The 14,598-nt window shown below is 41.0% G+C and overlaps 1 protein-coding gene across 2 annotated transcripts in view; it reads right to left on the bottom strand.

Annotated features, from left to right (window-relative positions):
• LOC134628176 (receptor-type tyrosine-protein phosphatase gamma-like) overlaps nt 1-14,598 on the bottom strand; it is a 470,111-nt gene that overhangs the window by 173,582 nt on the left and 281,931 nt on the right. For both annotated transcript variants that reach the window (XM_063474903.1, XM_063474904.1), the window contains exons 6-7: nt 10,269-10,335; nt 6,463-6,620 (exon numbers count right to left, since the gene is read on the bottom strand). In XM_063474903.1, the coding sequence (XP_063330973.1) occupies nt 6,463-6,620; nt 10,269-10,335 (225 nt within the window). The remainder of the gene's footprint in view (nt 1-6,462; nt 6,621-10,268; nt 10,336-14,598) is intronic.

Raw genomic sequence — 14,598 nt, 5'->3', positions numbered from 1 at the left:
CTCCTTCCCTATTGGTGGAAAAATGTACCATGTCGACCAATCAAAAAATGATATGGCAACATGTGGCATTTGGTTGTTTGGGAAGAGGGGGAAGTTTTAGGAGTGACCGGCGAGAGAGAGCGAGTGAGCGAAAGAGTTTTGATACGTGAGAGATTTGTGATGTTTACCGTGTTTGGAGTCTCAAGTTAGTGTGTTGTCTTGTGTAGTTGGTGTGTAGTTGTTGTTTTGTTTTGTGTGTCAGTTCTACTAGTGAACGTCACAGTTGCTGCAAAAAAGCCACCAAAGGCAGATTGCAGTGTAAACGCTGAGTGACACACCTGCTGTCAGACCTGCAGGTTTATCCCTGTGCTGTTCTCATCTGTGTTATAGTGGACACAAACTATTTTTTGGAGTTGCATAAATAATTTGTGTGCCTTCTTATTTGATGCAGAACACCTGATTGTTCTGTAAATAGTTTTAAATGGTTATATAAAAAACGTCTGAGCTTTGGCTGCATTTTTAGGTAAATAGTACCATTTAAGTTTGTTGTTTGCAAAACTTGTGCATATTTTTTAAAAATGTACAATTTCTATTTGCATTTCAAGTTATGAAAATGATTCGTTAAACATGCTTGTGGTTTTTACAGTCAAAAATATCACTTTCTACTCGTATTTTAAATTTTGTCTGAATTTAGATAAATTGTGCTGACACATGTCAAAATGAGAAAATAACAGATTGGCAAGATAAACAGTTTTTAAAGGTGAAATACAGAGGTCAAATCAAAAGTAGTCAAAAACAGCCAGTTATACCCTGGACCCCAGAGGGTTAAAGGCTAGAAGCAAAGTTGTCACCAAGTGCTGTTTATATTTGTGTGTATTGCTGCAGCTTTGAGTATTAACTTGGTGCCTTTGGGTGAAATAATGGTAATGGTAAAGGGAGCGATCCATATGGTCACAAAGAATAGCCACTTGTTTCTGTGCTACCAAAGTTCCCCGGCTTTCATTCAAAATGTGTTTATCGTCAGCACCTACACATTAAACTACTTAAACATTATAAATGTGTTCAAGCTCACACTGAGGCCTGTGGGGCACTATCAGCCACTGAGACAGTACACACATTTATGTGTATTTGTATATGAATACTTCATACTTTAAGGCTGCCTGTTTATTTAAGGGAGATGAACAAAATACATTGGATTTGTACATAATAATATCACAGATGATAAATTCAATAGACTTTAAGTAGATGCTTGTGCATTCTTCAAGTCTTATATGTTGAATTGAACTATGTGATCTATTCAAAGCCTCTCAGTCAGTGCTGTTCTCCATGCCTGTCTGACTGTACATGATGTTATTAGCACAAACACTTTAAAGGTGATCATTTAGGACTTCAGCAATAATACAGACAGCAATGTAGTTAGCAATAAAACAGTTTGTTTTTTAAGTTAATTCCCAATAAAACTAGCAAACAAACATCTGTCTCCTATTTTTTGTCACACAGGAAAGAAGCATCAATATCTGATGAGAAGACTTATTTCTTTCTTTTTTGGGCTTTTTTTTTTCAACAGGAGATGAATATCTCTAACAAGTTGATATGTTCACATTTTCACATCTTAATTTTTAAGTGAAATGTGCATTTTGAGTTTATACACTATGTATATAGGGCGACCGTTTCCTTTTGCAGTATTTTTGTATGGTGCGTTTTTCTATGTCTTAAAAAAAGGGGAACACAGGTGTTTAAGTTCACTTAGGATGATTTGTCTTAATTTTCACATGGTGTTACTGAGGTGATGCGAATTGAAACGTGCATTCTTTTTTTTTTGGGCGGGGTGGGATGTGCTGGAAAAGTTTGAAAAGGGACCTTGAAAGTGCTTAAAAAGTGCATGAATTTGACCCTGAAAAAGGCGTATGAACCCTGTTTCAGTTTCACTCATTGTAATAAATTCTTGTCATGTACGCTCCACTTCTGTGTTAAATCTGCTCTGGGTCCAATCTGTACGGCTCACACCGTGACAGACCTCTTACTTTAAAACTAAGTTGTAAATGATTTTATTGCTTTGTTCACACTTTTCCTTCTCACATTCCATAGTGAATACATTCCGGAACATGCAATGCATGAGTGGGGCACAGAAAGGAATACCAGAGGAGCGAAACACCAGCGGCTGGTAGACAAAGCAGTTGCCCGAGACTCCAAGGCTAGAGTGACCAACCTGTGCACTGCCTGGATTGATTACAAGGAGGTCTATGCTTCGATGCCCCACACCTGGATCCTGGAATGACTACAACTGTACAAGATCAACAGGACCCTTAGAGCCTTCATCAAGAACTCAATGGGGATGTGACAAACAACATTGGAGGCCGACTGAAAGCCTATAGCACACGTCACCATCAAGAGCGGGATCCACCAAGGAGATGCACTGTCCCCACTGCTGTTCTGCATAGGCCTGAACCCCCTCAGTGAGATCATTAACACTAGATTTACTATCCTGCGCAAATTTGCGTAGCTTCCCTAAACCCAACACCCCCTAGAATTACTGGCTTTTTTATTTTCTGGTGCAAGTCCCGAGGTGTTAAGCACCCCTGCTGAGATTTTCACAGGTCGTCAGCTTGTTTCTCCTACAGCTTTTGTTGTGCAAACCACCCATTATCCTTGAGGCCTGGCACATTTGCATTTGCTCACTCAGAGTTGCTCAGATCCAAGGCAGGCCAAACCTCTGTGTTACAACTTTCAGAAATGCTTGGTAGAAATTCTTCAACTTACTCATGAGATTTTGACCACATTTCTTGCGGAAGTCACAGCTATACTGAATGCATGACCGTTGTTGCCAGCTGCAAGAAATGCTTGGTAGGGAACAGCTGTTCCCTACCAAGGTTCGTTGTCCATTTACACAGTATATGGCAACCAAGCCAGACAAATTTGGGATCAAGTTCTGGATGGCCACGGATTTGGACACCAAATATGTCTGCAGTGCATCTCCTTACTTGGGAAAGGACCCCAGTCGTCAGAAGGGAGAGAGGCTGGCAGAGAACGTGGTCATGAAACTGATGGAGCCGTTTTTGGATGATGGGAGAAATGTCACAACGGACAGTTTCTTTACTTCACTGTTACTGTCGCACAGACTGCTGCAGCGCAAAACAACGTTACTGGGCACGGTGAATAAAGTCCGGCATGAACTTCCTCAACTTGCAAAAGATACTGCAAAGCGAGAGGTATTCTCCACTTCAGTGCTTAGAAGTGGCAGTGTCTCCTTGACAATTTATGCACCTAAAAACCACAAGACTGTGTGTGTTCTAAGTTCCATGCACCAAGACGTGACGATCAGTGACGGCAGAAAGAGGAAACCCAACACGATAACAGACTATAACCACATGAAGGTATGTGAATGTGTGTACAATTTTAAACCAGTGCTACAATGTTTTCTGATGTGTGCTATACAGGCCTATAGAAAAAAACATATACTCATGACTCTCTCTCTCTGCTTTTACAGTGTGGTGTAGACGTGTTGGACCAAATGGCACGGATGTATTCCGTAAGATCAGCAGCACACAGGTGGCCAGTAGCGGTTTTCTACAATATGCTGGACCTGGCAGCAGTGAATGCCTACATTTTGTACAAGGCATGTACAGGGTGGACAGGCAAAAGAAGATTGTTTCTGAGTCTTCTAGCTCAGCAACTTTGTTGCCGATCCATGCAGCTCAAGGAAATATTACAACGCAGACAACGCAGTGCCAGGTGCAAGAGAGCTGCAACAGGAATCGCAGCAGGTTTACCTGTGCAACATGTCAGAAATTCACCTGTGCCAAATGCAGGGATGATGGACACTGGGTCTGCAAACGCTGTAAAGTTTGAAACACTTTGAAATAAAACAGACTTGTGTACCCATATATTGTGAATGTGTGTCTTTTGTATGTAGGTTGTAACACAGAGGTTTGGCCTGCCTTGGATCTGAGTAAACAAATGCCAATGTAGCACAAACACACACACACACAGCAAATCTGCATTTATTTGTCCCACAAGTGGAAAATCTGTATTGTCATTGCAAAAAAGTGGACAGAGCACGGTATAGAAAGTGCACTATACAAACAATCTGGAAACATATATATGGACACGAGTATTCAAAAATATTGGTGTATGTATACACACACACATCTATCTGTGTGTGTATATATATATAGATATAGATATATATGATATAGATGTGTCTGTGTGTATAACTAGACTTTATGCATATTATATAAGGTGTGGCTATATAAATATATGTACAACTCTGTGTATATATGTTTATGGCCAGGCATCCAATGTAGTGAAAAGGAGTGACAAGAACTAATATTGCATCTGAGAAATATTACACATAGAAACTATCATGGTGTATAGTATGCTGCAGGTAAGGAAGGAAAGTAGCCTTGCAGGGAAGGAAAGACCTGAATCTCTCATGGTTAGGGGTTGGGGGAGGGTGTGTTTGCACAACAAAAGCAGGAGAACAATAGAGCTGAAGACCTGTGAAAATCTCAGCGGGGTGCCAAGAGGTGTTAAGGTCGGGGGGAATTTACGCAAATTTGCGCAGGCTAGTAAATCTAGTAGTAGGGACTTGCACCAGGGAAAAAAGGCTCAGTAATTCTAGTGTTAACAAGACTGTCTAAGGATACCGACTATAGAAGGGAGCAATCATCAGCCACTGTGAGTACAAGAAAACAATTATTAGAATATAATGTGTTAAATTTGCTTAGATGAGAGGGTCCAGCAGTAGATCAGAGGAATAGGGAAGGATTTGTCTGTGTGTTTCAGTTTGGTTTAGCTATAGGCCTGAGAGTGTGTGTAATTGTGTAGAGGGAGAGGAATTTATTGACACTGGGGGTCAGCCTGTCATAAAAGGAGACAGGAAGCTACAGATGGGGGATGCTGATGCTAGTACCTGAAAAGCTCATAATTGTCATAACTTAGAAGTAGGTTTGCAGGAGACCCTCCACATGCTTAGCTGTTAAAGTAAGACAACAAGAGGCCAATGGCCCAGTGGATGCAGAGTGGGGGTCTCAGTGCTTGTAATATGTTAACTGTGTTTTGTAGAGGAATTTGGTGTGGCTTGGGTGAGGGGAGATGGACTTTTATGACCAGCAGGAAGTCACATATACAGAGACACACACTGTGCTTTAATTGTTACGACGCACACCCACCCACACGCACAGTCACTCACGTGCACTCATGTAAACACACAGGTACGCGCACACACTGGCACTCACATGCTCGCACATACATACACAAACACAGAGTTTACAACACACCATGTGGGTTTTACGATGGGGTCGCTTCTATAAAGCTGGTTGTAACAAAACAAAGAAGTGAAGATCTGCAGAGAGACACCAGCCTTGCACGTCCCTCCTTCTAGAAGGTGCATGCATAACTGAAGATGAATAAAGATTTTGCGAAATAACTACTCAGTCTGGTGCCATCTCTGGAGGCCCGAGGAATAAAAAAAACCACCGGAGTGAAACTGCTTTAAGTAACACCACCCCCTCTACATCGATGATATCATGCTGTATTCCCAGAGTGAATGGGACATCACTTCACTGATCCACTCCACAAGGATCTACAGCCACGACACTGGAATGTTATTTGGACTCGAGGAGTGTAATCGGATGGTAGCAAAGAGAGGAAAGGTAGTCAGAACTGAGGGCATCACACTACCAGAAGGCAACATTGCTGAGGACAGCTTCAAGTACTTGGGAATCCCACAGGCAAATGGGAACCGTAAAGAGGCCGCTAGGAAAGCTGCAACCACCAAGTACCTGCAGAAAGTAAGGCAAGTCCTGATTAGTCAGCTGAATGGCAAGAACAAGATCCGGGTTATCAACACCTATGCCCTGTCGGTGATCAGGTACCCTGCTGGGATAACAAGCTCCTGACCATTCATGGAGGATTTCACCCCAAATCCAGCACACTGAATCTGTACGCTAGAACCACGTCCAGGATAAGACAATGAACATCCACGAGTACAGCAGACAACTGACCACATGCTCAGTGAATACCTCAGACAGCAGAAACCCAAGAAAGAGGAGCAAGAGCAGCCAAAATGGGAGACACCCACTAGGGTGGTCAAGAATGACTGTGCTAAAATCCTGTGGGACTTCCAGATAAAGACGGACAAACTGATGATGGCTAACCAACCGGACATAGTAGGGGTGGAGGAGAGGAAGACGGCCATAGTGTTAGACGTAGCGATAGCAAATGACAGCAACATCAGGAAAAGGAGACACGAGGACCCTCATGCTCACAGGCCCGTGGTAGAGAACCCGAGCTTAAAGGATAGACCGCCAGCAGAGGAGAGAGGGGAATTTTTTACATTTTATAAAATAAGTTGTGGTTAATTAACTTCAGCATTAACATAGAATAAAAATAAGGTTTTGCAATATGTTTAAATGAGTGGTGTTATTCTTATATAACTAAGGAAACAAGTTGACACAGCTGTATTACTGGCATGCTTCTTACCTGTTTGTAAGAGAAGTAGACAGGACTGCTGAAAATGATCCACTCTACCACCTTACTGCAGGGTGGAGTGGTCAAAGAGCCAGTGTAACGATAATAACTTCCCAGTGAGGATGGCAGCAGGTCCTTAAGCACAAATGGCTCCAGAAAGGTCTCCTTTTCTGTTTGAAAGATAGGACAAATAGTTTCAATCAATGCAATATAATCTATATAACAAGCTTTATATTCCTGCAAATTGAAGTGGCAAGGGTTTAAGGAGATGATCCAGACTTGCTTCAGAGCCTTTAGGTTTAATGTCTTGATTTCCTTTGATTTGTGCTTTTATAATTTAGCATCCCCAAGAGATGACAGAGAAAACAACATATGATTGTCAGCCTTGAAGTAACGTTGTCAACTTTGACATAACTTAGTGTTTCACTCTTTAACAAAATGCCCAAGAACATGGGTGGGTAAAAAAGCTTTGAAGATGATGAAAAAGGAGAAAAGAAGAAAAATGTAGGCAGAAGACACCATAACAAAAAAGACACCTGTGCTTCTTTTACAAACTGCCTTGCAGTTTGTTGCAAGGTAGCCAGTGAATGTCTCTGCACCATCAATGTTAAATCAAAAGGCTGAATGAAAGGTTCTAATAGCAAACACAGGGACCCAGTGTCTTTGCAAGGGTTTGCAGGTTTACAGATGGAAAGGTTCATTATAGCAATGATATCCAGGAATGATGAGAAAGGTGAGTTGTGGTGGCTGGGAGGACCAAGTGGTTTTCTTTTGTCAGGTTATTTATTTATATTTAATGTTTGTAGAAGTTACATGTTTCAGATCATCAAACTAATTTGACTATTAGACAAAGAAGACACAGGTAAACACAGAATGCATGTTCGAAATGATGATTTCATTCATTATGGGAGAACAGTTATCCAAACCCACCTGGGCCTGTGTGGACAAGTAATTGCCCCTCTTGTTAAATCATGAAGTAACTGTGATTAACGACATTTGTTGGAATGTTGAGTTCAGTTTCACTCAGGCTTGATTACTGGCAGACCTGTTGAATCAACGCATCACTCAGGATCTGTCTGACAATGTGAAGGAGGCTAAAAGATCTCAAAAAGCAACACCATGCCACAATCTAAAGAAACAACTGAGAATCTATCAGTCTGGAAAGGGTTATGTTTTGAAGGAAGGCTCAGAGGAGGTTGGAGCTTGTTACCATCATGGGCTTATATAACGGGTGACAGGTGAGTGCAATTAAGGGCAAGCACCACACCCAATCAAAGGTGAGGAAAAGAAAAAAGGTGCATCTGGTGAAGTGTGCTGAAAGGTGAGTCTTTACAACAGCCGCCCCCATATTTCTAGCGAGAAATATGTTTAAGTGGTTAGAGTTGATCTTTGTCAGGAAGTGGGGCAGAGGAATCAGACACGCCACAGGTCTGATATAGGTTCTGTCCTGCACTAGGACTTCTACATTTCTGATGCGCTCATCTGGGCTCTTTAGGAGTGTTACTTTTCTACGGGCCAGACAGTTCAGGAGGTCGACCCAGAGGTCGACGACGCAGGCCAAACAGTTAAGGGGGCCGACCGTGGAGCCAGCGGTGGCGGCGAAGCAGGTCCAAATGCCGACTGCATGGGATGCAGCTGCAGGCACATAACTGCAAACCGTCAGGCAGTTTTGCAGGCACTGGGCACAATGTACGGGGCTTGGTAGAGACAGGACCAGGTGAGGCAGGACCAGGCAGTGCAGTGACCTCTGGCGGAATGGCAGCCACAGGCAGTGAGACTGGTGATGGCGGCACTGCAGGCGACGACGTAGAAACTGCTGATGGTAGAGTAGGAGGTAGCTGAACGGATTCAGAGCCATCAGCGGACACGAGGATGTGCTGGAATGGTTCTCCTGAACCTGAACTGAAAGATGTGAACAAACACTGGGCATGCGTTGTAAGTTTGTGATCGGACCTTGGAGTGTCCATCCTAAGCGGGTTTTGACCGCTTGAAACTTACAGAAGAACCTTGAATGGTTTAAACTTCTTGACGGACAGTTCTAAGTGATAATTTCTCGGCTTTCCCAGTTAGGTGGAGATGCTGAGCTACTGATGTCAGAAGCATGGTACGTTGGGAGCCATCATCAAGTACTGCATATGTTTCAAAAGTTCTTTTGCCGTCTTTTGCCATGACACTTTCACAAATTTTAACAGTGCACTAGAACAGTCACTAGGTCTATCAAAGTACAATGTCCTCACTACAGGACTAACTTCAGTTAGTTCAGGTCTCTGATTCACCTCACACAGGATCTGTAGATGTCATCCCATGCAGGTGACAAAGTCTTCTCTTGGATCACACTTTGCAGCCTGAAGAATCCTAGCACAACGCCACCACCATTTGTTTCTCTTTATCCAGTTTATTTTCTCATCCTTTGTTTTGTGAATAAACTCAGGACACTTGCTAATGTGGTGTTCAGGTTAGCAGCAATATGCACATGTTGCCTTAGTCGTTATGATTGGTTTTGCTGGCTGTACAGTAGGGGTGGGCGGTATAAACGGTATACGGTAGAAACGATATAAATTTGGCAAACGGTAGAGATTTTGATGGTGTCATCAAGCTGCACCTGTTTTAGTCGAAAGCATTGCAGCGGCTGCAAACAACATCATCTGCAAATTACAGTAATAGCGACAGTAATAGCAAAGAGACGAAGCACTTTTGGAATATGGGAAAGCCAAAAACTGCGCTTCCTCCACTTCTGTACCATTGATTCATTCATGCTGAATTGTCTCGCAGCTGCTCTATTCCCATGTTGTTGCAGTATATTAAGGACTAACCTCGTATTGTGGATGGATTATCTTAGTTGTTCTCCTGACTGAAGTTTGGTCCGTTTACAGCATCCTGCCATGCAATTGCATTTGTCCCTAACACCAGAAACCCTCACGTTAACTTTTATCGAGTGGAAAATTTTGTTGAAAAGTTTGCGTTCATCCTTCAGCTTCACTGTGCTAATGTTATGCTAACGTGGCTGTTTTGCTAGCGATCACATAGGACATCATTATATACCAGCTAGTCCGACTTCAGTAACCCTACAAACATCACTGCTGTTTAGTTTCCTGTCTTCATTTATGTTGGAAGTGATCTTCATATATATCATATTATTCATAGCATATCATCTGATCCTCTAACGGTAAAGATTTTCACCTTACAGTATATTTGAATAAAATGGAAATGGACTAAACTGATTAACACTGGATGCTACATAACTGACATGTTATGATTTTGCTTTGAAATTATTTAAAAGCCTTTATTATGTTTTGCACTATGAACAACCAATGTTTTAGTCTATATTTCAACACAGTGGAAAGTCAAGGCCTATCTTCCAATGAATTATGAGATTAGCAGCTTAGCCACCCATGACTCTGTCACTGTTTTACCACTGTTCCTTTCTTCGGACCACTTTTGATATATAGTGACCACTACAAACCAGGAACACCCCACAACTGCATTTCATCTAGACCCCACAATTTGGCCTTTTGTCAGACTTGCTAAAATCTGTATGGTTGCCAGTTCTTCCTGTTCTAATGCATTCACTTTAAGGACACAATATTCACTTGCTCACAAATATATCCCACCCACTAACAGGTGCCCTGATGAAGTGTGTGATTCGCCTCACCTGTCAGTGGTCATAATGTTATCCTTATCCTCAGAAGTGTTTTTAGTTTAAAAGAAGATTTTGACTGATTTCAAAAATATGTGTTTTCTCTTGATTTTATATATTAGGGAAAATCTACACTATTGAAGTCCTTCCTCTCTCAGCACTAACTGGACCTGCCACTCACCATGATGGACCACACCCTTTAGGCCATGGATTATGGGGTCAACGGCAGGATTGTCCCTTCCTCCCACCTAAGGAAGAAAAAATAAAGATATTTATTAATTGTGAAAAACAAATACTGAAAACATAAGCTTTGTGAATTATATATTTAAATGTTTATAAAATAATTTTAAAAAATAGTCTACAGTGTGAAGGTCTACAACATTAAATTCTGCTTCTGTTTCATAAATCCATGAAGGATAGCAACAGTTTAACATTATTCAGTTTTACACATTTGTTTTTGCTAAATTATGCTGTATTCAGTGTTCCTGCAGTGCACTTCTCACTAATTTCACCACAATGATGAACTCCATTACAATATGGGTTTTCTTTTATTTATTTAATCCAGCCTATGGCAGCTGGGATAGGCTCTCTCCCCACGTCCCCAAATTGGATAAGTGAAAGAGGATGGATGGATGAGTTCAATCTGAAACTGGTGCCTCCAATGGTGTAGTGGTTAACAGATTTTGTTAGTAAATGAAAGATTCAATTCTAGCCATTGACAAAAAATCCCCCTCAGAAACTTTAAGCAAACAGGAGATGAGAGGAAAAAAACATAAGTGTGATTAGAAGAAACAAACAGCAGCATTTAACAACCTCTTTAAGGTCTTTTCTATCTGAACTCACACTATGTGATGTCAGGAATGTGTTTTTCATTGTCTTCAGTTAGAGCATCACTGTTGTAATGTGGACTGGAAATCAACAGAAGGCATAACAGGCAGTGAAATAATAGCAAATAACTGTATTTTCTCCAGACTGAAATGTTTCAAGGACACAGGCCTAGTTTAACATTTGAAAAGTTTGCATTCAAATTCCCATAAGAGACATCTTGGAGAGCTTTACAAAAGGCGCTTGGAAAGAAGTGCTGTTAAATGGCAGAACACTATATTCCTTCAGTAAGTGAGCTCTGGGGGGACAGTGCCTGCCTGTCATTTAATCATTAGTTATTATTAATCTCTGGCCCTTATCCACGTGTCTCTATCCCATCTTCATCCCCTCGGCCCAATTGGATGTGGCCTCCTGGAGAAGGGCTGGACATCTCAATTTGGAGTTGTCCTTGGTTAGAGGCAGCAGGCTGGGGTATGCCTTTGGGGGTATCCCCTTGGCTGGCTGCCTGTAGGTTGGGGTTTTTCCCGGTGGATGACAGGGTTTGTTCCCTGCGCCTTTGGGTCGGGAAATGGGTCCCGACTGTCATCTGCACTTATGTAACTGGCCTTCTTGGAGTCCATGGGTGGGGTGTTTGAGAATGCTCCACCTGGGGACTCTGTCATCCTAGTGGGTGACTTTAACATCCATGTGGGCAACGACAGTGAGACCTGTAGGGGAGTGATTAGGAGGAACGGCCTGGATCTGAATCCAAGCAATGTTCTGTTACTGGACTTCTGTGCAAACCACAGTGTGTCTATAACAAAAATCATGTTCAAACGTAAAAGCGTCAAAAAGTGCACGTGGCACCAGGACACTAGGCTGCAGCTCGATGATTGATTTTGTAATCTTATCATGTGGCTGTATTTTCTGGTGTGGAAAATACATTATTAGACATTAGGGTTTTTATTGGTAACATGTTAATCTAGAAGCTATTGAACATGCATAACTCAGGGCCTTACACTGTAAAATGTAATATTGTGTTTAATTAAAAATATTAAATAGGCTGAACTCAATTTTTATCAATTTGTTATTAGAACTCAATTTAAATAAGTTACCAGTACTTTTTATGCATAAACGCTGATAAACTCGATTAATTTGAGTTTTCTTAACTTAGAAAAACTAAGTAAGCTGGAAGTTTTGCTTCTCAGTGCGGAAGGATGAAAGATGTGTTTTGAAAATGCCACGTGACTACCGTCCTCCTCCCTCGCGGATCAGTCCGCATGTTCACGGTGCATTTGTTATGGAATATGTTGAGCAAACCTGGAGAAGCTTCAGCTCAAGATATTATTGTTGTCATTGCTGTGGATCTTTACTGACTTGGTGAGTAAATGTTTACTCTTATTCAAACTGATTTGTGGCTTCTCTTAGTTTAGCACCAGGTTTTAAATCTTGCTAACTAGTTAGTGTTAGCCTAGCATTGCTGCTGCCGCTGGGCTCATGTTACTTAAAAATTAACACCACAGCCTTAAAAACCTTATATAAAACTATGTCGGTGAAATTTTCTGTTGATCATTTGAAATAAATAAGTGAGATAAGAGCCCAGACAAAATTCTTTGGGAGGTGCAGCCGTTAGGAGTGGGATAGGTGTGGGGGGTGGATAACAGAGCTCTCCGAAAACGTGGAAGCACTTTTGCAAATATGTGATATTTTGATAAATTAAGTAGATATTTGAGCATTACATAGCTACATTCTCGCCTGAAAATATCTTAAAAGGTTATTTTGTGACCCAGAAAGGGTAGTCTGGGGAAAAGGAGGATCGCATTTGTCGGCAGGTTGTCGGAGCCTGTGCGTACTTGTAAGCGCGGCAATGGCGGAGGAGCGCGGCTAAGAAACTTATTACTTTTTCTGGGTCACAAAATAAACTTTTAAGATATTTTCAGGCGAGAATGTAGCTGTGTAAATTTCAAATATCTGCTCGATTTATCAAGACATCACATATTTGCAAAAATGCTCCGACGTTTTCGGAGACGTCTATTTTTTCATGCTTTGTGGCAGCTTTTGAACATCTGTGGCATCTATTAATGCCAAATCTAGCCTTTATTTAACAACATAAGCAAATTCTATGTTACAATGATTGCACAGCCATTAAGGATCAAATCAGTTTCTGAAATATGTTCTGTTTTTTCTCCCTCTGCTTGCTTCTTACTGTCTTTGAGGCTCGGGACCAGCACTCCTGTTGTTGGACAGAAAGACATCAACTCAGTGGTAAGTGTTTTGGTTTTCCAATATATTAGCAACTGTCAGTGACATTTATATTAATCAGGCTGAACTTTAATCATACTTTAGATCAGCCTGTTTTACTTATTGTTGTATTTGTGCTTTGGTTTGGGGAAGTTGTTTCTTTACTGATCTCCAAAAGTTGAATCTGTTCATCTGGACGTAGCGTTTTGTGGAAGAAACGTCCAGATGAACAGATTCAACTTTTGGAGATTTACTTTCCTGGATGATTGAGAATGCATCAAGACGTTCTTTACTGATCTTTTCCTGTCTTCTGTTATTAGACTTGAGATATGACTGCACTATGCTGTTGCTGTGACTCCAGTTAATTCTACAAGACATGCTGTGTAAGTAAACAAACAACAACAGTTTGGTCTGCATTTCTTGAAAGATCACATCCCCCAAACTTAGTTTAGAGGGTCTACACTGTATATAGTGAAGTCTGCAAGTTTTCTAACAGCAAAATTTGTTTTGTGCCCAAATCATTTTGCACATCATTAGAATGAAAGTTATTGGCCATGTTTGCATAGCCCTTTTTAAAATGATGCTTTCATGACATTATTGTGTGTTGGGTGGTGGTCACGGCTATCCTGACTGACAATTGGGACATTGAATGTCACCTCTCCGGTGGGGAGGGAGCCTGAGATTGTCTAAATTGGAGTCTGTTCTATACCAAATGCAGAAAAAAATGTTTTAAGAAAGCAATTAAGTTCATGTTCCAAAAAATATGATTGTTTGCTTGCAGGACACCAGGAGAGATGAGTCCTCCGTCACAGATGGTGTGGTCAGTGAAGATGGTCGCCTGCAGGTTCAAGCTCATTGCATCTCCAACCCACATCCACTGCCACTGTACTTAAGGGAAGTTAAAGACTTTCTTCTGCACCTACATTTGGATCACCTCGATCCGTGATAGTCATTCAGGCAGTAACGCCTGGACTGGAAACAAGCCATCCTTAAAATATTACAACATTCCAGCTCCTGTGTTGGAATGAAAAACAAATGTGTTGTTTAAATTAGAGACTGCACTTGTGACAGAACAATAAATATTTTATTTTGATTATATAAGTAATGTAAGTACAAAACAAGCTTGTGGTAGGCCTAAACTTATTTTCAGAATAATTACATCTGAGACTTTGTTTCATTGTAAGATTATAACAGTGATGGCAATATAATTGTTTGTTGTTCAGCAGAATAGTGTCCAGTATGTTGGCTGTTGTACTTTGTTGTGTTTGAAAATAAAAGTTGGGCTCATTTTAACATCATTACAAAAATTGTTGTTAATTATTTTTAATCATATTCATGGTACCACAAATTGTTTTTTCATTTAGTTGAACTTGAAATGTTTGTCAGTAGGTAAACAATTAGTATTGTCAGAAAGTCAGAAATATCGAGTTATTCTTAATACTGCAGACTTGCAATGTATAAGTTGT

The sequence above is a fragment of the Pelmatolapia mariae genome, linkage group LG5 (assembly GCF_036321145.2).
Source record: "Pelmatolapia mariae isolate MD_Pm_ZW linkage group LG5, Pm_UMD_F_2, whole genome shotgun sequence".
Taxonomy (NCBI): Eukaryota; Metazoa; Chordata; class Actinopteri; order Cichliformes; family Cichlidae; genus Pelmatolapia; species Pelmatolapia mariae.
The sequence above is the reverse complement of the archived record's forward strand: the minus strand, read 5'-3'. Positions and strand labels throughout refer to the sequence as shown.